Source organism: Hemicordylus capensis, chromosome 3, assembly GCF_027244095.1.
Source record: "Hemicordylus capensis ecotype Gifberg chromosome 3, rHemCap1.1.pri, whole genome shotgun sequence".
Lineage (NCBI taxonomy): Eukaryota > Metazoa > Chordata > Lepidosauria > Squamata > Cordylidae > Hemicordylus > Hemicordylus capensis.
Window position 1 is genome coordinate 231,085,574 of NC_069659.1, and position 22,324 is coordinate 231,107,897.

Below are 22,324 nucleotides of genomic sequence, written 5' to 3' on the forward strand. Positions count from 1 at the left end.
TGCTGCTCTTCTCTTCTGGTGAGAGCAGATTCCATAATACAAAGAGTTAAAGGGTAAGAACTTCTGACAGGTTTCAGGGAGATTGAGCATGCTCTCTTCTTGCCAGCATTCAAGATGTCAGTCATGCAAGACAAGTGTAAGAGTTTCTGATAGATTGACCTTCAGGGTAAGGGCACTGGCTTCAACTGGAGAGACTGAGCATGCTCTCTTCTTGCCAGTTCTCCAGGCATTTCACAGAAATTCACATTTGTGCTTTGGATGCACCGTCATTCTTTTTTATGTTTCAGAGTAATTTTGATGCAAATTTACACATACAACCACTTCTGATGTTTTTCTGCAGAACCTGGACTGCCTTTCTTCACTATTTTAAGCAGGAATGAAAATGTGAGATAGGTTTTGGGCAGAAAACGAAGAGGAGCTTCATTTGACCCTACTGAGCATGCTCAGATCATGCACAGGGAAAGGGTGAAGTGGTGTAATATCACACAAGTACTACACCGGAACACGTGTGAGAGAGAGAGGGGAAATCGCCTCTGAAACGTCAACACTGTGCGCGGCGGCTAAGTTACCCCCCCATTACCTCGCGCGCTCTCTCGCTTTCTCTCGGCGCATGCGCCTTGGCTCGCCCACTGTGTGTCGGGGCTGGAGCAGTTTGAAATGGCTTCTTCAAGTCCCCTTTCGGCCCGACTGAGGTAAAAGGGTCAGCCGGGGGGGCGAGGAAGAGGCGCGCGCGCGCGCGCTGGGGGAGCGATGGTGGTGAGTCGACCTAGCGGCCTAAGAAGAGAGCAGCCTTCAAGCTTCCCAGTGGCCACCAAACCCACCCGCCCTCCCCGCTTGGCCGGGCTGGGCCTGCAGAGAGGGACAGGCTCTCCTGGAGGAGGGGGCAGGCTTCGGTCCCGCCGCGTTGTTGCGCGGAGAGGAGCCGCGCCGCTTGTCTCTTCGGGAGCCGGGCGCTCCCGCCCCTCCGCCTCTGATTCTCTTCTAAGGAAGAGGGAGAGCGAGAGAGAGGCCTTTGCCCGCTGAGCCCGAGAGCGGCCTATTCCTGTCGCTTCTCCTGCGCTTTGCGGGTAAAAGGGGAGGGAGGAGAACGAACAGGAATTTATTCCTCTTCCTGCCCCCCGCCCCGCCCCTCTTGTTTTGCCCCATGTACTGTTCCCCTTCTGCATTCTTGGGCCTTTGGGGCTTGTATTCATTGGTTGCCCGCATTACCCGGAAAACAAAACACGGCGTCTTTATTCTGGTGAGGTTGTATTTGTGTAGCGTGATTCTAGTTACGTTTACTCCGTTGCAAGTCCCTTTTGAGTTATGTGGGGCTTACTTTCAGGTGCATAGGATGGCAGCCAAAGTTTTCCGTTTATTGCAAACTTCCAGTAGATATTGCATTTGATTCTTCAAGTATTGACATCTTGGTAACTTTAATTTTTTTAGAGAATGTTTTCCCCCAGTTCTTCTAACTTGTGTTAGATGTGGGCAGTCTTATCCTATGGTGATCTTCCATCTGTATCTGAGTTTCATACTTTTATTTTTATTTAAAATATATCTGTACCTCCCAAAACTTATAACTTTAATTCACATGGTGATTTTTCTGCCCAAATAAGTGCTTTTAAAAATAGTAGCTATTTCAGTTGTCTGGATTGGGAAGGTTTGCTATTCACAACTGGATGGGCTGTTTTTAATTGTAGTGCTGAGCAAGAGGTTGCTGGCTCGAATCCTTGCTGGTATGTTTCCCAGAACATGGGAAAAACCTATATCAGGCAGCAGCGAAATAGGAAGATGCTGAAAGGCATCATCTCATCTCACACTGTGCAGGAGGAGGCAATGGTAAACCCCTTCTGTATTCTGCCAAAGAAAACCACATGGCTCTGGTCACCAGGAGTCGACACCAACTTGAGGGGACAACTTTGCCTTTGCCATCTTAGAATCTGTATGACAGCTTTAATTCTGTGAACAAATTAGAATATATTGGAGGCAAATCCACTTGTCAAAAAGAGTCGCACTTTAGGAAGTGTTTGGTGTTCAGAGATGCATGTTGAATTTTGCATTAAGTCTGATTTCTTGACTTGTTTGCTTAGAGTACCCAGATGTTTTATTTGTCTGTGACTTCTATGAAATCTCCTCAAAGCCAAATGCTAGGTTAATAATGCTTCTTGTATACAGTGCCCTTTTATTATAAATTTCTTTTTGTAAAGTTGTTGATTATGCATATTGCATATAGAAACTCAGTTGTTCTAACTTGGTCCATGATCTAGGAACTGATTACATGTGAAAGTGTTTAAACACTTTGTATGGCATTCATGAAGCTGTTTCTTTTAATAGATCACAATTTTAGAAGACTAAAAGAGCAGAAGAATTTAATCTCTCATCATGGCTCAGTTTGGAGGGCAGAAGAATCCCCCTTGGGCTACCCAGTTTACAGCCACTGCAGTATCTCAGCCAGGTCAGCTTCTTCATTTCCTTCTTAGATATTTCTTAGCAATAACAACTGCTTCAGCTTGGTCTGACATTTTGCAGAGTTCCATAACACCTCCTCATAGCAAACACTGAAAAAACTAGTATAAAATTAACAGGTTGGAAACATGTAGTTGGCTTTTTGGTTAGACTGATTCACTAAAAAAAGTTGGTCCTGATTGGGCAGCAGGCTTGATTTGTTAACTTTAGATTAAAAATAAGTGCATATAAAACTGCAGAATTTTATTTGCCTACTTTGTACTGTGAAACAAATGTCTAGGTTAGTAATGTCTCCATGGCCCAAGGTGCTCTTGACAGCTCAGAGTTAAAGAAACATCACTGCATGCAAATAAGTGGTGGTAGAGAGTGAACAACACATTAATGTTAAAATTACAAGAAGCTTGGAGCTGAGCTGGGAACTTCAAATACTAAAACCAGTTTTGGAACAGGTTACTCAGCTGTGGTACTACCCTAAATGTACGTAAAGACTCCAAGCCTGTTCTTAGTTCAAAGTGTCAGAAGTATTTGACTTCCTCAAGTTGTATTCTTGCATGCAAGGGCGGTGTGGGGTGTGTGTGTGTAGATCACATGTTTGCTAGATGCATTACATCAAGACTTCAGCTAAATGTCATCACCTGAAATTTTGTAGAACAAGCATCAATTGTGTCTTTAGCAGAAAAAGCATGAATTGCACTGAAACATTATGTGAACAGGAGTACCATGCCTGCCTTGTATATTGTTTTGCATAAAAATCTGTATCTGCATAAGTTGATTTAGTAAACATCTACCTTGCCAGCTATGTGTGTTCAGTCCTATGTGATAAACGAATGGTGATACTATTTGCTTTAAGCTAAACTAAAGCTGAAATTTTACAGATTCAAACAGGAACTTTAAGCTATACATTGGAGTATGCAAGATTACTTTTCCCATAAAGTCTGTTAAGAATTAAATTGACTCTTTCCCAGTCTGAGGAATCTTTGTCCAAGGGTGTGTGAGAAGACTCAGTGAACCAAACCAGGCTTTCGATACTATCGACCATAGTATCTTTCTGGAACGTCTGAAGGGTTTGTGGGTGGGAGGCACTGTTTTACAGTGGTTCCGCTCCTACCTCTTGGACAGATTCCAGATGGTGTCGATTGGAGATTGTTGCTCTTTAAAATCTGAGCTTAAGTATGGTGTCCCTCAAGGCTCCATACTTTCTCCAATGCTTTTTAACATCTACATGAAACCGCTGGGAGAGATAATCAGGGGATTTGGAGCTGGGTGTTACCAGTATGCTGATGACACCCAGATCTATTTCTCCATGTCACCTTCTTCAGGAGCTGGCATATCCTCCCTGAATGCCTGCCTGGAAGCAGTAATGGGCTGGATGAGGGAGAATAAACTGAAGCTGAATCCAGATAAGACGGAGGTACTTATTGTGCGGGGTCAGAACTCCAGAGACGATTTTGAACTACCTGTTCTAGATGGGGTCACACTTCCCCAAAAGGAACAGGTTTGCAGTCTGGGAGTACTCCTGGATTCACACCTCTCCCTGATTTCTCAGGTTGAGGCGGTGGCCTGGGGTGCTTTCTATCAGCTTCAGCTGATATACCAGCTGCGCCCGTTTCTCGAGATCAGTGACCTCAAAACAGTGGTACATTTGTTGGTAACCTCCAAACTTGACTTCTGTAATGCACTCTACATGGGGCTGCCTTTGTACGTAGTCCAGAAACTTCAATTGGTTCAGAATGTGGAAGCCAGGTTGGTCTTTGGGTCATCTTGGAGAGACCACATTACACCTCTGCTGATGGAGTTACACTGGCTGCCTATAGGTTTCTGGGCAGAATACAAAGTGCTAGTTATAACTTCTAAAGCCCTAAACAGCTTAGGCCCTGAGTATCTGAGAGAACGTCTTCTTCATTATGAGCCCCACCATCCATTGCAGTTGTCCATGGAGGTCCGTCTCCAGTTGCTGCCAGTTCGTCTGGTGGCCACATGGAGACGGGCCTTCTCGGTTGCTGCCCCGGGGCTATGGAATGCGTTCTCTATTGAGATACGATCCTCCTCATCTCTGACAATTTTTAAAAAAATATTTTAAAACTCATCTTTTTACTCAGGCTTTTTCAGCTTCTTGATAATGTATAGATTTTTAATTCTGTGATTGTTTTTTAAATTGTTAGTTTTTATGTGTGTTTATATGTGTTTTTAACTGTTTTATCATTGTGAACCGCCCAGAGACACAAGTTTAGGGCTGTATAAAAGTGTAATAAATAAATAAAAAAATTTAAAAAATTATTGCAAATCTTTTTTCAAAGGTTACAATAAACCTGGGTCTTGGCAAGCTGGGAGATGCTACCACTTGGGCTTACAGAATCAAAGACTTCTAAAGGAGAGGGAAAGGAAGAGGAGAAGAGGGACAAGGGAGAGTTGTTTACCCAAGAAACAGGAAAGTGCTGATGGGTGGCCAGCCCACAGCTTTCCCAAGTAGAGTTTCTGGGGAGCGAAGATTTGGGGAGTGAGGAGGTGAAGCAGTGCGCAGTGTTAAAGAGGGGGTGAGATGCATCTCTCTGGGTTTGGTGTCAATTCTCTGCCCTTCTGGTCTGGATCCCGAGTTGTTATACCCTTCTCAGCCTTTGATGTTCTTTGTCATCTGTATTGCACTCATCAAGGGGATGCAATCCTGGCATCTCTAGGGTCCTTATCTCAGAAGAGATTATCCAGTTAGGCCCTCTCATCTTGACGTTGCCGCTGAGTGAACATTATGGTCCTTATCTGCTGTGCCCACCGCCTGGGATGGAAAGTTCCTTGGTTCTTGGCCATGTGTCTCCCCTCCCCTCTCCTCTTCTCTTCAGCCTTGATTGATAATGATTAGCTGTCAAACACAATATTACTCTCTTCCTGGCCCCTGGGGCATTGTGTACTTCAGAACATGAAGAGGAAGGAAAATGAATATGGGGTAAAGTCCTAGTTAGATTGTGTTCCCATTTCAGAAGCTGAAGGCCAGGTACCTATGAAAAGCACCAAATAAAATACATCTCTTAAACTCTCTTTAAGTATGGGCCTAATACACAGATATGCTAACAAGGCTTGGATTACACTAATCTATCTTCTGCTACACGTGTAATCATAACCATCAAGGTTTCTTGTATCATACTGCATAGCTTGTTCCATAATATCTGTAGCAATCAACATCTCACTGTACCCTGGCAGTCGGAGCAAGGACAGAGGCTGTGCTCAAAGTTATAGCCCAAAGCAAGCAGAATTAAGGAGAAGGACTGTAACAGGTCTGGAAATGCATAGTTCTGTTAATCCATGTCCTGCTATGAGGATGCTCTACCGCCTCAAATTAAGGTGTCCTAATGCTCAGCTCTTACATTTTCAGCTGCTCTTGGTGTTCAGCAACCATCGTTACTTGGGGCATCTCCTACAATTTACACACAGCAAACGGCACTGGCTGCGGCAGGCCTCACTACTCAAACACCAACAAACTATCAGCTCACTCAGACAGCTGCTTTACAACAACAAGCTGCAGCCGCAGCAGCTGCATTACAGCAGGTAAAAGAAACTGAATTTCTGCTATCTCCCATCACCTCAAACGTTGCATTGGAAGACAAATTGAGGAATAGGGCTGTAGCTCAGTGGAAGAGCATCTGCTTTGCATGCAGAAGATCCCAGGTTCAGTCCCAGCATCTCCAGTTAGGGCTGGGAGAGACTCCTACCCTAAAACCTTGGAGAGCCACTGTCAGTGTAGGCAGTCCTGAGCTAGATAGACCAATGACGCAGTATAAGGTAGCTTCCTGTGTCCAGTAAATCAGTGAATAGTGGGGAAGCTCTAATGTGAGCGGACAAGATTCCAGGCCCCTGCTCAAAGGATTCCATCAGCCATGCAGTCTCGCTGCACTCCATTGGCTGCTTGAAGTTCTGGCAGTCTTTTCCCCTGCCGCTGCTGTGTTGGCTCTTGCTGCGGCTAGAGCGAAGAAATTGGCTTTCTCCCTATAGTGGCACCTAATAATGCACATGTGCATACACTGTGTTGATGATGCCGCCCAGAAGAGAACCCATTCCGCTCACTGATTATAAAAATTAGAGGGAACACTGATTCCCATCTACATGCTGTTGCAACTAGTAAACTATGTGCATCTCTGTCAAGATGAGAGAACACAGGCCAGTTGTGCTTGGCAGCAGGGACATGTAACTTCTGCCTTCCAATACCAGCATCCTTTTGCAAAGGGGGTGTGAAAAATTGAGGAAAATTGGGGCATTTCTCACAGGGAATGAAATAGTTTGTGTACCCCTGCTAACTGAGCAAACAGGCAACTTTCATAGTGATGATTCTCTTTTATATTTAACCACAGCGGAGCAACTGTCCCTATCCACTTCCAGCACAGCATCCTTCTGGTGCTTGTTGCTGCTATCTACCTTATGTTTCTTTTTAGATTATGAGCCTTTCTTGGGACAGAGAGCCATCTTATTTTTCCCCTATGTAAACCAATTTGAGAATTTTTTGTTGAAAAGTGATATATATTATTTGTAGTAGTAATAGTAGTAAAGTCCATCTGTTCCCATCCCCTGTTTTGGCTCAGTATTAACCAACAGATCACACCGCATAGGCCCTCAGTATTGTAATATAAATCAGGTCATAACAAGATACTATGCTGAATTAGAATAGTGTGCCATTGGCATAATTGCATACATAATTGACACAATCCACTGAAAACTTGCTCTCCTGCAGCTCCCATTAATTTCATTGGGGCTTGTTTAAGGATACTTCCTAGTGGACTTTGCCAGTGTGTGTTGTGGAGCGTAGACTAATCATTCCAATGAGTGGGGTCCTAAACTAGCAGAGCAGGACTCCATTATCTGTGAACGGAAAGAGAGTTGCACTTGAATGTTTTTGTGTGTGGATGCAGCTCTCTTTTTCTTTATGAAAGGAGCTTCCGGTTGGAATCCATCTCTTTGTAACTAGAAACACTTTTTATGGGTTATTGGGATAATTTTAAGTAGCCTACTAGTATTTTGTTTAGGTGATAAAAATTGTTTTCATGATACAAAGTTTTGTGTTAAACATTTATTGGCATAGTTTGGTTTTATTTTGTTTATATTTGCCTGAGATTTAGTGTGGAAATAATTCTTTTTGAACAATTCTTTTTAATGATCAACTCTGGTTTTGTATGTTTTTCAGCAATATTCACAACCTCAGCAGACCCTCTATAGTGTACAACAGCAGGTTTGTTTAACTCTTTGTGTACCTTGTCAGTATCTCCAAAACTCTCTATCAAGAGGGCCTCTTACAAGATTTGTCATGAACATTCTAACAGGACAATTTAGAACTAAATTATTTCAGTCCTATACCACCTTCTGTTTGCAGCTAATTTTGTTTTGGAATGGGCTTGATGTCCATGGAAATAGAAAAGCATTCATCACTACACACCCACAGGCCATTAAGTTTCTAGAAGTGACTGATGTCCTCCTCCTAACAGTGTGCTACTTCATCTCTTCTTCTGCATAAGCCACTGTAGCATAGTGGCAAATTGACTGATCTGTGGAAGTTCCTAGTTCGAATCTTGCCTCTGCAATGCTCACTAGGTATCTTAGGCAAGCCCCTCTTAGGTCATGATCGGTATCTCCATACTGCACAATACGAGGTTGTAAGGATTACAAGAATATATTGTATGAGAAACGCTTTGGACTTTGAAAGTGCAGTATAAATGCTATTAATATTATATTTCCATTCTAATCCCTGTCATTTCTCAGCCTTCTACTTGAGTCCTCCAATTCTATCTTCTATTTTCAATATTAAAAATGTATGTTTCCTGCCTCCTACAATGCATGGATCTCTCTTTGTATATCATGCCTGTATGTCTCAGTGTCATACCAAATGGATTTTTATTTGAATTTGAATTCAATATATCCTATCAAATTGTGAGATCATCTATAACATTTTGATACAACCTGGCAAGGAAGATATGCTAAACAGCTACTTTCACAAACCTTTTCACAAATCTTGGCATATTGATTCAAGGAACCCTAAGGTTCAAGTGAGTTTCAGATCTCTGGTTCCCTGAAGCAATATGCCTTGGTTGGTTATATGTACAAATCCACCAATCTTGGCATAGCCTAACATACAAATGAAGTAGGCAAGTGCACAGGGATAGGGGAGAGAGTGTGCTCCTAGAATTGAGGGAGGTCGCATAAACCTCAGGTTTTCATGCAGTACAAAAAGTATTTCAAGTCAGTAGAACTACAGCATTAGAAGAACTGCTTCCAGACTAACTCTCATCCAGTGCACCAGGTTTTTCTTTTGCGCAAGAAGGAGTGATTGAAGAATTGCTCTGCCCCTTCATGTAATGGAGAAACCTGAAATGTTGGAGGAGATTAGTCTGGATGTTGGGCATGATGATTGTTGTAAAGCATGCCAGAATGCAATGCAGCCATAAGGAATTGCAGAAACACTTGTGATGCTGCTTCTCAGATATGTAAATGCAATTAAAAAGAAGCTGAACCTGCACAGTAGGCAAAAACTAATTCATTATCTTTATTTTTAAGTTGCAGCAACCTCAGCAAACCCTTTTAACACAGGTTAGTTTTTTATTGTTCTTTTGTCTCAGTATATTTCATATAGAGTGTTTATCGGCTCTGCTTTTAACTATTTTTTAAATAGAATGGTAACCTTTCTATGTAGTCGCCTATATAATATGTAGCAGAGGGGGCTGGTGGCCTTTAAGGGCAGGGGGGCTCTGCCCCCTCCCTCCCTCCCCAAACAAAACCAAACACAGGATCTAGCAGTGGATCAGACTTGCCAAAAGTCAGAGAAAGCTCTCAAGCCAGGAGCTATCTCCAGCCCCACCTCCCTGTGCCTGTAATTTTCTCTGTCCCTGTTTGTTATCCCTAGGTATCATTCACACAAGAAAATAGAAATCAGGTTGAAAATACAATCCCTGACGCCAAAAGGCAGTGTATTTTTAATCCATTTTTACTGCCTTTTGGTGGTGGAGCCAGGCTGGCCAGCCCTAGCAATCAGACTGGCTGGAGTAGCTTGATTAGTAGGTTGTTCCAGCCAGTTAGATTAAAAGAGGAAGTTACAACCACAGGGAGCAGGGGTTGGAGGAAGCTCTCTGCTCAGGAAAATCTGCTAGCTGTTGTAAGTCTGATCTTCCCAAGTTTGTTTTTGTTGTGGGGAGGGAGCGAGATAAAAGGCGTGATGGATGGCAAGACTTGCTGAGAGAATGCGGGGGCTTGTAGAGGGAGAGAGAGAGGAGGGGGCATAGATGACAACACTTGGCGAGAGGGAGAAGTCTACAATTGGGTCCACATCTCACTATCCCTGGCTCTGCTAATCACCTGCCCTGCCTACTTCTTCCCCAGGCTCAGGGGCTACCAGCCACCACTGTTATGAACAGCTGAGAGATTCTGTAAAATAGTTTTGTGATGCATTTGATGAAAACCTTGAGTGTTTTTGTAGATATGTAAATATTATCATAGTCATTCTCGGTTGCTGTTGCCAGGGTCATCTCATGGGTTATCCCTTCCCACTAGCTCCGAGACAGGACAGATCTGATTGGTAGGAAGAAGTGATATGCCCACTCAGGGCTGAGGGGGATAAACCCGCCCCAGTTCTTTCTGTCCTCACCTAGCTCCAGGCAGCAGTTTTTTCCTCTCTGACTTTTTTCAATTACTATCTCTATTTTCCTTGCTAATTCCACTACCTTTGCTAGATACTCCTTCATTTTGCCTTCCTTCCCTCCCTCCCTCCCCCCCTCTCTCTATATATGTAACAAACAAAAAACGCTTCTATCAGCTTTTCTCTCCGTTCCTTCTCCCCTCCCTACTGTTGTATGGAGCGCAGGCATAGAGGAAGAACAGTATTGGTTCCCAGAGGAATGTGCCAGGCGACATTCTGCCCGGGTTTTTCTAAACCTTTCGTTGCCCTCGCATCAGTACGAGCGTCTTTGCTAGAAGTGGTAACGGCCGCTAAACAGCCGCCTGTCTCTGTGTCGGCGACGGCCGCCTTGGAGCCACCTGTGCTGTTTGCTGTTGGGTCCGCACCGAGTCTCCTGCATCTGGGCCGTGAAACTCGCTCATCAGTGGCCCGGCTTGCAGCCCTCCAGGGTACCGGCCCTTTACACCATCGCCAGGTCAGTTTCTTAAGGTTGCATTTCGCCAATCCTCCCCACTCAGCGGCTGAGATACAGGTGATTTTGGAGGCACAAGAGCACAACAGGATCAAGATGGCGGCTGAGGTGGCAAAAATGGTGCGAAAGGAGGGTGAAGTCACCATTTTAGAGGAGTCCAGTCAATTTTTGGCAGGCCCTTCAAGCAGAGAGATTCTATTCAGGGAGGTAAGGGGAAGATCGAGTGGCTGTTGGGGATCTGGTTTCCTCCATCCCTGGTACATGTTTAACCCTTCCCAAAAGTGTACCGCCCGAATGGCAGGCCTGGTTCAAAAATGCGATTGTAGACACAATTCAGCAGATCAAGGCTGCTAAAAAGGACAAGAAAAGCTATAGAAAAAGGAAGAGGGCAATTTCTCCCTCTGGAAGTATTTCCTCTAGTGATTCTGCTAGCCCCCTCCATAAAAAGGTCAAGGCCAAAAAAGGCATCTAAAGAGTAAGAAGGCTTCTTAGATTAAAATGGATGCTTACGCATGCACACATTCATCTGATATATCAGAGCATGACTCTGAGGATCCGAAGCCTCTAAACGCCAGACCGATGGTGAAGACTGGGACAATACCTTCTCACCCCTTACTCTCTGATGTGGAGGAGGGCACTGCCAGAGCTGTGGTCTTGCCCCAGGACCCATTGCTCCCTGACAGGGAAGGAGGGGAATGGTCAGGCGGGGAGGATAATGATAATGTCTTTGTTTTTCAAAGGTTATTTGTGGCTGAGGACTTCGACCCCCTTATGTCTAGGGTCATAAAGGCCATAGGGCTTCAGCACAATGCAAGCTCTGAGACTAGCACTTCTGAGAAGAGGGATTTGGTTTTCCCAAGGGCAAAGCCAAAGGACATGTTGTTACTTTTGCCTGACCTATTTGCTGAAGTGGTAAAGCAGGAGTGGCTGCTTCCAGCGGCGAATAGGAAGCCAATGTCTATATCTAACCAGTTCTACTCATTTCAGCAAGAAGCCTCCTTATTGAAAACTCCTTGCACGAACGCACCCATTGCACAATTAGTTTCAAATTCCCTTGTACCAAGGGATGGCGAGGTCACTTTGAAAGACCCGGCCGACAAGAAAGCTGAGTTGGATTTAAGTAGACGCATGATAACTCCTCCCTTTCTACTTGAGCGGCAGCGGCAGCATCCATGGCAGCATGGGCGACCTTGTTGTTGTTAGATGATCTGTTAAACGATCCGCCTTCAGATGCTGTAAAACTGAAATAACAATTGGTCAAGTTACAGAAGGCACAGGCGTTTATAGCAGATGCCACCTTGGACTCTATTAGGTATACATCTCGAGTGGCTGCGGCATCTGTCTTCGGGCGGCGTCACCTGTGGGTGAAAAATTGGTCAGTGGACAGCACTTCCAAAAATGATCTTATGGTAGTGCCATATGATTCCACAAAGCTTTTGGGGGAGGACGCCCTAAAAGACGTCCTCGTTGAGTTGAAAGATAAACGCAAGACTATGCCATCAGCAGCTCGAAAGTCAGACTGGCCCCCTTTTAAGAGGAACTTGCAGCAGTTTCAGCCCTTTCGGGGTTTCCGGCCCTTTAAGGGTTGGGACAGAGACACTAGACAACAAAGAGGTTTCAGACAGCAGTCAGCGCAAGTGAAGCCAAAGCCTCAACAATGACTTAACAGATAATTCCACTAGGAGGCCACCTGACAAAATTCCTTCCCACCTTGAAATATTCTGTGAAAGACAATTGGGTTCTAAAGGTTGTCCAAAGTGGGTACAGAATAGAACTGGATGCCCCTTCCCTCCACAGGTTCCTGCCCACTCCAAGACCCCACTCATGGACAAAGCATTCCGAGATATTGCAGGCCATTCGTCATCTTATGGAAATCGGGGCGGTAGAACCAGTTCCTACCTCTCAGGAGGGAGGGGGCATCTATTCTATTCTGTTCACCGTCCCCAAAAAGGACAGGACCAGAAGGGCGGTTCTGGACTTAAATTTTTTAAACAAGTCAGTCAAGCGGGAGTGCTTCCTCATGGAGACCTTAAGATTGGTCTCAGAGTCCCTTCACCACCTGGACCTCTTAGCATCTATCAACCTGAAGGAGGCATACCTACATGTTCCGATACATCCAGCAGGTGATTGCTGCATTTCAAATATGCAGGTCGCCACTTTTAGTATGCCACATTCCCATTCGGACTGTCTTCCGCACCCCGTGTGTTCACCAAGGTACTAGGACCCTTGGTGGCATATCTTCGACTATGCGGAGTTCGTCTGCTCGCCTTGTTTGACAACTTGCTCGTGCAGTCTCATTCCCTGCAGGAAGCACAGTAAGACCTGGCACTTACCATTTCACAATTGGAACGCCATGGCTTCATGATAAATTGTCAAAAAAGCCAGCTAATTCCGAGCCACCATCTTCATCATCTGGGTGTAGTAATCAAAAAAAGTCGAAGATCGTCTCTTCTTGCCATGGGATCGGTACATGACCATCACTCAGGAGATAAGGAGTGTACTAGCATCGCCGGTAATGCTTGTGGTATCCCTAGCATGGTTGCTAGGCCTCATGGTGGTGACAATAGAGGGGGTTCCTTGGGTGTGTCCTCATCTACATCCTCTTCAATGGTTCTGCTCCGTCATCAGGATGCCATTGCATGAAAGAAAAGGTTGTGGCTGTCTCTACTAGCTCGGCTTCTAAAGTCCCTACATTGGTGATTGGCCCTGAACAAACCTTTCCAAGGGAGGGAGTTCTTGGATCCTCCGAAACTCATAGTGACGCAGGCGACAGGGGCTTGGGGTGCACTGCCTTCACCTCTCAGCGTAAGGACTGTGGAACGAACAGGAGAGACGACACAGCGTAAATTGGCGGGAGTTCTGGGCCATATGCTTGGTACTGGAAGATTTCAGTCCACGTTGCAGGGTCGCCATGTGTTGGTAAGAACGGACAACACCACCACGAAAGCCCATGTAAATCGGCAAAGGGGAACCCGTTCCAAGTCTCTGCATCAGGAGGCGATTCTTCTTCTCTCCTGGGCGGAGATGACCATCAGCTCCTTAACAGCTCATCACGTCAAGGGAGAATTGAATCTCGTAGCAGATTGGCTCAGCAGAGAAGACCTTCATCCTGGGGAATGGTCTCTGAATCCGCTGATTTTCAAACAAGTCACAAGGTGGATGGGCAACCCCATATTCGATCGATTCACAACTCCAAAAAATGTGCAGTTGGAGGACTTTATAACCAGGTTTCCCTGCGAGGAAGCAATAGCAGTGGACGCACTATCAAGCCCGTGGCCAAAGGGTCTGTTATATGCCTACTCTCCAACTCCCTTGCTGGCCAGAGTTCTAAGGAGGGTGCATCTTCTTTGGGCACAAATCATTCTCATAGCACCGTTCTGGCCCAGAAGGCCCTGGTTCACAGAGCTCCTGCACCTATCCTCAGAGTCACCGTGGGAACTACCAGTTGGTCACAACCTATCTCAAGGATCCGTGTATCAATCCAACCCAAGCTAGTTAAGGCTAACCGCCTGGAAACTGAGCAGTGACTCCTGAGCCAGTTTGGGTACTCGGAAGGTGTCCTCCAAACCATGCTAGCATCTCGCAGTCCCTCCACTAACCGTATATATCAATGTACCTGGTGGGCTTTTCTGCATTGGTCAACCCACCACTCTATTCCCAGGGATAGTGCCACGTTGAAACTTCTCTTGCAGTTCCTTCAGGAAGGCCTGGAAAAGGTTCTGAAGCCAAACACTTTGTAGAGCTAGGCGGCTTCGTTGATAGGCCTCATTTCCGGAGGACCAAAGAACACCCGCCAGTGCAATCCACACCTTAGAAGATTTTTAAGAGGGGTGACTCTATTGTCACCTCCAGTCATACACAGATTTCTGTCATGGAACCTACACATGGTTCTAAGAGCACTCCAGCATCCACCGTTCAAACCCATTTCTACTATTACAGTCAAACTCCTGTCTTTTAAATTGGCTTTTTTGGTGGCTATAACTTCAGCCAGACGAATATCAGAGCTGAGAGCATTATCTATTGGCAAATCTTTCTGCGTTTTTCAAAAAGAGGCTGTTTGACTGATTCTAGATCCTTTCGTTCGCCCAAAGGTTTCCTCAGTTTTCCATCAATCACAAGATGTTTTCTTGCAGTGCTTCTGTCCCCACCCAGTCCACGAGAGGGAGAAGTCATGGCACAAGTTGAATGTGCGTAGATACCTAAAGAAATACATTGAATGGACTGCATCCTTTCATACCACAGATGCTTTGTTTGTATCTTTCCAGTCGCGGTCAACGGGATTGGCTGTGACTTCTTTGATGATTGCTCGGTGGATACGAGCATGCATTGTTATGGCATACAAGACCCGGCACATAAAACCGCCTACCCACATCATGGCACACTCCACTAGAGCAGAAGCTACCACGGCAGCTTTTTCTTCTAACGCACCAGTACAGGACATTTGCAGGGCTGCGACCTGGTCGAATCCGTCAACTTTCACCAGACATTACAAGATATATCCTCATGCCACTCTCCAAGCTGCATTTGGCAGGAGAGTTCTCCAGCAGCTCCTTCCTCAGGAATAGGCAAAGGCGCTCCTGCCTGGTTTTGGCCAAGCTGTGGTATGTCCCATGAGATGTCCCTGGCAACAGCAACTGAGAAAGGAGCATTGGTTTCACTTACTGTGAAGGCTTCTTCTGGTTGTTGCTGCCAGGGACATATCGGCCCACCCAGTTTTAGGGATGTGCATGGTCCGGACCGGTCTGACGGTCCAGCACCGAGGGGGGGGGTCTACCTTTAAGGGTGGGGGGGTAGAACTTACCCCTCCCGCCGCTCTTCCCCTTCCGGCGCCGTAGTTTTAAGCGAAGTTTTTGGGGCGGCAGCGTTCCTCGCTGCCGCCCCTGCCCCCGTCGTCGCCTGGAACTCTCCGTAATAGAAACATGCATGTGTGTGTGGTGGCGCGCGCACCTGTCGCCGCCTTGCGCGCGCCGCCTACATCACACGCACCGCCACGCGCGTATGCGTGTTGCTATTACGGAGAGTTCCAGGCAACAACGGGGGCAGGGGCGGCAGCGAGGAACGCTGCCGCCCCAAAAACTTCGCTTAAAACTACAGCGCCAGAGGGGGAAGAGCGTCGGGAGGGATAAGTTCTACACCCCCCCGCCCTTAAAGGTAGGACCCCCCCCCCCTTGGTGCCAGACCGCCCGACTGGTCCGGCTCCGAACCGGTTCGTAGGCCTCCAACATGGCCTCCGGACCGGTTTGTGCACATCCCTACCCAGTTTGGCGCTTCTTGCCTCTTCCTGATCGGGGGTCACTTTGCACCTCAGGGAGTCCTAGGACTCGTTTGATGAGCATGTTCAGTCTCTGATGGGGTCTCTGCGTTGGTAATGTTTTTACCTGTTCTCTTATCTGTTTCTTCTCACTTTGTTATGCGGCTCAGCCGAAAGAACTGGGGCGGGGTTATCCCCCTGAGCACTGAGTGGGCGTATCACTTCTTTCTTCCAATCAGATCTGTTCTGTCTTGGAGCTAGTGGGAGGGGATAACCCATGAGATGGCCCTGGCAACAATAACCAGAAGGAACCTTCACGGTAAGTGAAACCAATGCTCCTTTTAGCTTCAGAAGAAATATTTCTTCTGCATAATTTCTACCAGACTTATTGTAGGCACTGATTTTTTGTTCTGCAGACCAATCCTAAATATGTTTACTTGTAAGTAAACATATCCATTGATTCCATTGTAATTTATTTCCAAGTATGCATGTTTGGACCTTCAGACTTAATAGTGTACAATTACTTGAAATACTTTTTGAGACAAAAAATAACCTTTTAATGCTCTTTAGAATAATAGTGAATAAAAGATGTGTACATTTCCCTCCTAGAGTAACCCATTTAAGCCTGAAAACTCAAACACATTTTATAACAGGTGTTCATAAGTATTTTGTGTGTTAGTCCTTCAGGAAAGGCAACAATATTCTTTAAAGAAATACAACAAAATAATCAAAGAAATTTAACAGAACAGAAAAAGCAGATGATCAAAATTCCAAAACAAACAACATTTGGAAATTGATTAGATTTTAAGGGTATGGAAAAACCATTTCAGCTTCCTGTTTCTAATATAATTAGTTCTCTTCCAAATGCTCTTTGCATTCTCTGATGTATGACGCTCATGCATGAGGCTTCCTTTATTTGTGTATAAAATACAAATAAGCCATAATTTGAGAAGATGATTTGGCGGGGGGTGGGGGATACTTCACTTGTAACCGGGCTACACGATTTCACCTGTCCAGCTGTTGTTGGACTACAACTCACATCATCACCAGCCACACTACCCAGTAGTCAGGAGTGATGGGAGTTGTAGTCCAACTACAGCTGGAGGGTGAAAGTTGTGCAGCCCTGCACTCTAAGCATGTGGGATTACTGAAGCATTGGTTGAGTCAACCAATGTGCTTCAGTTTAACAGGAAAAAAAATCTATTGCTAGTATTCGAGCATTAGCATTTGCCCAAAGGATCTTCTCACTTTCCTCCTTCCCCCTGCAATGCCCCATGCACCCTGAAAAGCTGTTCCTGTGGGCCAAAGCACTTTCAGGCCACTACGGTAGTGGGAGGGGGGAATCCCCTGAGCACCATTGTGCAAGTACTCACTTGGATGTAACCCTGTAGTTTTAACTGTTATGCCTTTCCCAAAATACTTATGTGGCACTAATGTGTTTTTACAAAGCATCTTTTATTCAAAATTATTTTTCTGTATCTCTTTATACGTCTTAAAATGTTGATGCTTATGTAATTTCCTACTTCACTTTGCATGCAGCCAGCTGTGGCACTGCCAACAAGCCTTAGTTTGTCTACTCCTCAGCCAGCAGCACAGATAACAGTTTCTTACCCTGCACCACGGTCAAGTCAGCAACAGACCCAACCACAGAAGCAACGTGTCTTTACAGGGGTAGTTACCAAGCTACATGACACATTTGGCTTTGTTGATGAAGATGTGTTCTTCCAGCTCAGGTAAATGGATGCAGTTCCCTGTAGATAATTGGTGGTTCTAGTAAAATACACTAGCCATGATACACAATTTTGATTTTGTTGAAGCCATTTCATTACTATTGGTAAGTCAAAGGCCTGGGTGGACCCATAATGATGATCCTATGGTTTTTTTTACTGGTTTGAGCCCTTAAGACATCTTTTTAAAATCCTGTAACAAGCTTAAACTACTAGCTAAAAGCAAGCCACCATTATCCCTGTATTATAAACTGGGTTCTGGTTGGTAAAGTTAGTTTTATTTTGTATAGTTTAAAATCTTAAAACACTCAATCCTGACTTAATAATCTTCTGAAGACCTCTTTCAAATAGCAGATGGGCCTAAAATGTCTTGGCTTTTAACTTGTTTTTAAAAATATAACTTTGTCTAATAATGTGACCATTTTTAATATTGCAGTGCTGTTAAAGGAAAGACTCCTCAAGTAGGAGACAGGGTTTTGGTAGAAGCAACATATAACCCTAATATGCCTTTCAAATGGAATGCACAGAGAATTCAGACGCTACCAAATCAGGTATCTGCAGCTGCTCAGTGTGATTCTTGTTGGCACCTTTTAGCTTATTTATTTATTTAACATAGTTTTATACTGCCCAAAACCTAGGTCTCTGTTTAGAGCTCATTCACAAAGATTTCCTTTTTCCACCCCCATTAGAACCAGACTCAAACACAGCCTTTACTCAAGACTCCTCCACCTGTACTTCAACCCATTGCCCAGCAGGCTGCATTCAGTGTTCAGCCGCAACCACAGCCTCAATCACTGTTGCAGGCACAAATTTCAGCAGCTTCTATTACACCTTTGCTTCAGACACAGCCTCAACCTTTGTTACAACAGCCACAGCAGAAAGGTATTCATTCTCTTAATATATGACACTTGCTGTTTTCAGTGTATACTAAGTAATGTGTCTCTTTAGTGTCTCTTTAACCAAGCTAAATAAAATGTCCTAGAACACAGCTGGCTAAAGAGTAGTGAAGCATATTGTCTTAAGTTCGATTGTGTAGCTATATCAAAAGAGAATGTGAATATAAAACTCTGTAGGATGCCAACAAAATATCTAGTAAACACAGTTTACTAGATAATACTGGTCTGTACTGTCTTCATAAAAACTAAACAGCATAAAAATCTGAAGTGATTTTGTGTTCCCTTTTTTTTGTGATCACAAAAATCTGAGTTACATGGCTTCCAAATCTGAATTTCCAGATTCTTAACAGCAGATTCTTGAGATCTGTAACTCTTTACTAGTCTGCATCTAAAACAGTCATCTTTTATACTTGTGGGCAGTTTCGTCCTCTACCCTTTTGAAATAAAAATGAGCTCTTCAGAATTGACCTGCATTTACAACAAGATTCCACTGGAAAATTGTGGTCACTGTAGCCTTTAGGAAGACACCCTACTTCCTTCATGAATGCTTACTGATCAAAATAGATTGGCAGTGGGGCTGGCAAATTGTAGGGGAATGTGGGAAAATAGCGCTTCATCTGAATAGAGCCTTACAATTCAAGAGAGTTTGTTCAGTGTTCTACACAATCACTTACATTTGTGCTACTAAGAAACTACCCCTGATTTGGGCCTCACTCTAATAATCTGAATTATAGGGAAAGTGTTCTCTTTATAATTATTGACTTTGACTGCATACCTTTCCTTAAGACCCTGCTTCTGCTCTGTGGGCTTTGTATTTCTTTATACCGTTTTTCAGGGGTCAACCTGTTGTGTGGCATCCAATATTATTGCATACCGCTGCTTGCTCTGGTAGACGCTATCGTTTATATACCACTTTTCAGTGAAAAAGCTTTCAAAGTGGTTTACATAGGAAAAGAATGGTTTAAAACTGTAAGTCCAGGAGGACTTACAGGGGAAAAAATTAAGTAGGCACCAGCAACAGCCGTTGAAGGAATGTTGTTCTGGGGTTGAATAGATCCAGTTGCTGTCCACCTGCTAAATATGAGATAATTTCCACTTTGAAAGATGCCTAGTTAGTAGGGAAGTTGGGGAATTAGACCTTCCTCAAGTACTGTTGTTCAGGCTTCCTTCTTGCATAATCCAGAAATTTTTTCCTCTGCCACAGGAGAGCTGTTGATTGTTTGAGAGTCTTGCTTCAGAGTACATGTATTTGATAGTTTATGGCAGACCTCTGAAGATCTACTGGAACATGGGTTATCATTCTCTTACTGCTAGCAGTAGAAATGGTAGATAGTGGATTATTTCAGACCACTTACATTTTACATAGCAAATAATTGTGCCCTTCTGTTTCACCACATATCTCCTAGTGGTACCTGTAACATTCTGCTTGAAGGAGAGCTTAATGTTCGTAGATGCTAGCAGTTGGCTATAACTCCTGGCATGTGGCCACTTCATGTTTACATACAAATGCTTCCCTTTCAACTGTTAGGAAGTGTTCACCAAGAGATATGCAGTTTGCCTCAGAGCTTGGATTGCTCTTCATAATAAAAGTTCAGTGCTTTGATGACATGAGAGTATTGATTTCTATCCTATATTGTTTAAAATTGAATAGCAGGTGCAAAACCTTCTAGCTAGTCAACATTTTTTGAGTAATGTAGGCTTAAAGTGTTCAACCTATACAGGGATAACTAGGCTCATCTGTTCAGATTGTCCTTTTCTTCAGTTTTATGGAAATGAAAAAAGCTTCAGCAATAGCAGTAGTATTTATCACAGTAAGATGAGACTCTGAGGAAGTAAATGGGAGCTTGTATCCTGTACCTCCTATAGAGTTTGAATGAATGAATCCTATTAGGCTAAACTTGAGGCATGTTCTGCTGCTTATTCTCACTGTTATCTATTGATTATTGAGTTGTTGCCATGATTATTGCAGCTAAAAACTGAACAATGATTGTAAATAAAACAAAACCCTACTTTTGGGGCAGGGGGAGGTTGTTTTAATAGCCTGATAATCTAGCAAATTTTTGTAGTTGGCTTACTAATATGAAAACTTAAGATCATGTGGGATCTCTTTTCCCCCTAGCTGGTTTGCTACAACCCCCTGTACGAATAGTTTCACAGTCTCAGCCAGCACGAAGATTAGATCCATCACCAAGATTTTCGGGGCGAAATGAGAGAGGAGACCCCATGGCTAACAGAAAAGATGACAGAAGGTGTGATATAAACATTCCATACAACTTTGTATACATATGAAAGAATGAGCACTTGAAAAATATTTTAAAGTTTGGGTTTAAATCCTATGCATTATTTCATTTTCATCAAAGCATTGTAACGAATTCTGTATTTATTGATGTCTGCAGCTGTTGATTCTAGAGTGATAGGCTTGTCAGCTCTGTTTATAGCACCACAGAAGCTAAAATGAGAAACATTTATATTTCATATACGGGAAGTCGTGAAAGAGAACGTGAGAGACGTAGGTCCCGAGAGAGATCACCTCAGAGAAAACGCTCTAGAGAGAGGTCACCTCGACGAGAGAGGGAAAGGTCACCTCGAAGACCCCGACGTGTAGTTCCCCGTTACACAGTCCAGTTTTCCAAGTTCTCATTAGACTGGTATGTTACTTGAGTGTCAACTGCATTTTTATGTGTGTTTATGGAAACAATTTTATATCCATGAAATAATGTATTTGTTAGACAAATGCAAGAGCCCTAGCTTAGTTTTCTTTTACTTGAAGCTATAATGTCAGTTGCCTTTGTAATTGAAATCTCTCTCATACACTGTCTCTGGAATTCCACCTTGCACCATATAAATTATTCAACAAAGGAATATAATTTATGTAACTAAAATACACTGAAAATTATGCACATATGTGTTTTCCCCTTTAAATCTTCACTGTAGGGTGTTCATTATCTTTGTGTTCACTTCTTTGCAAGTGGATGTGGACATGCAGAAATGTTGGGACACATTAGTTGCAAAACACTTAAGGGCCTCTCTGGCAATAAGCTATTGGCAAGTCTGTGTGTATGATGCAATTCTGTGATTGTAAAATGCAGCTGTGGGCAGTATTCCCTGTTACAGGGATTCCCAGATGTTGTTGACTACAACTTCCAGCATCCCCAGCCAAAGGCCATTGCAGTCAACATAATCTGAGATTCCCTGTTACAGGGAACACTGGGTATGGGGTTTGGGTGCAGAATTCAGCATCTTGAGGATCTTCATTTGAAAAAGCAATTTTCTGGTTCTCAAGATTGAAGTAGGGCTTGGAAATGTGCAAGGAAAGGGGGTCTTTCCATTACTTGTGTAGGTTGCAGAATTTCATTTCTGCTGCTTCAGAAGTTTTATTCTGTTAGTGCAAGATACATTACAGTATGGGTCCTTATACCGTACTCTAGAGGTAATCAAAACAAGTAAAGAGCTAAAACAAGCAAAAAGCTTATGCCTGTCGTATATCCTTGTCTCAACTTTTGTTTAGGAAGTGTGGAACCTAGCTGTTGATAATTGTCAAACTATGCAACAGCTTATGAAGAAACTGACATGAATTATGGAGTCCTAACATAAATTACTTTTCTTGTTGACTGGTTGGTCTATTTTGGTTTAACACTTGTCTTCACAAACTTGCATGATGAGTTTGCAACTTTTCGAGATTTCTGATGCTTATCAGTGTTTATGCATGATGCAAATTTGAAAGGTCTAGGTTTTTTTTAACTTTCCATGATAAATTTATTTCTAACTGTTAAAGGACTTTTATAAAAAGCTGAGCTGAGTTTTCATGAATCCGTAGATCTGGTTCATGATCCATTGAATAATTTAGAAATGGGTTCTGCATCTGCACGGAAGCCTGTCAGTGTGGAC

The 22,324-nt window shown here is 43.8% G+C and overlaps 1 protein-coding gene across 4 annotated transcripts in view; it reads left to right on the top strand.

The window, feature by feature from the left end:
- The first annotated feature begins 541 nt into the window (after nucleotides 1-541).
- The window catches only part of CCAR1 (cell division cycle and apoptosis regulator 1), a 69,840-nt gene continuing 48,057 nt past the window's right edge, over nucleotides 542-22,324 (top strand). Inside the window, exons 1-10 of one of the 4 annotated variants that reach the window (XM_053309522.1) lie at nucleotides 542-692; nucleotides 2,317-2,437; nucleotides 5,813-5,985; nucleotides 7,613-7,657; nucleotides 8,977-9,009; nucleotides 17,353-17,546; nucleotides 17,977-18,091; nucleotides 18,230-18,422; nucleotides 20,556-20,685; nucleotides 20,923-21,084. In XM_053309522.1, coding sequence (XP_053165497.1) covers nucleotides 2,365-2,437; nucleotides 5,813-5,985; nucleotides 7,613-7,657; nucleotides 8,977-9,009; nucleotides 17,353-17,546; nucleotides 17,977-18,091; nucleotides 18,230-18,422; nucleotides 20,556-20,685; nucleotides 20,923-21,084 — 1,118 coding nt within the window. In that variant the 5' untranslated portion in view covers nucleotides 542-692; nucleotides 2,317-2,364. Of the gene's footprint in view, nucleotides 757-1,220; nucleotides 1,241-2,316; nucleotides 2,438-5,812; nucleotides 5,986-7,612; nucleotides 7,658-8,976; nucleotides 9,010-17,352; nucleotides 17,547-17,976; nucleotides 18,092-18,229; nucleotides 18,423-20,555; nucleotides 20,686-20,922; nucleotides 21,085-22,324 lie in introns of those variants that run through there. The other 3 variants (XM_053309525.1, XM_053309523.1, XM_053309524.1) reach the window with 3 other exon arrangements.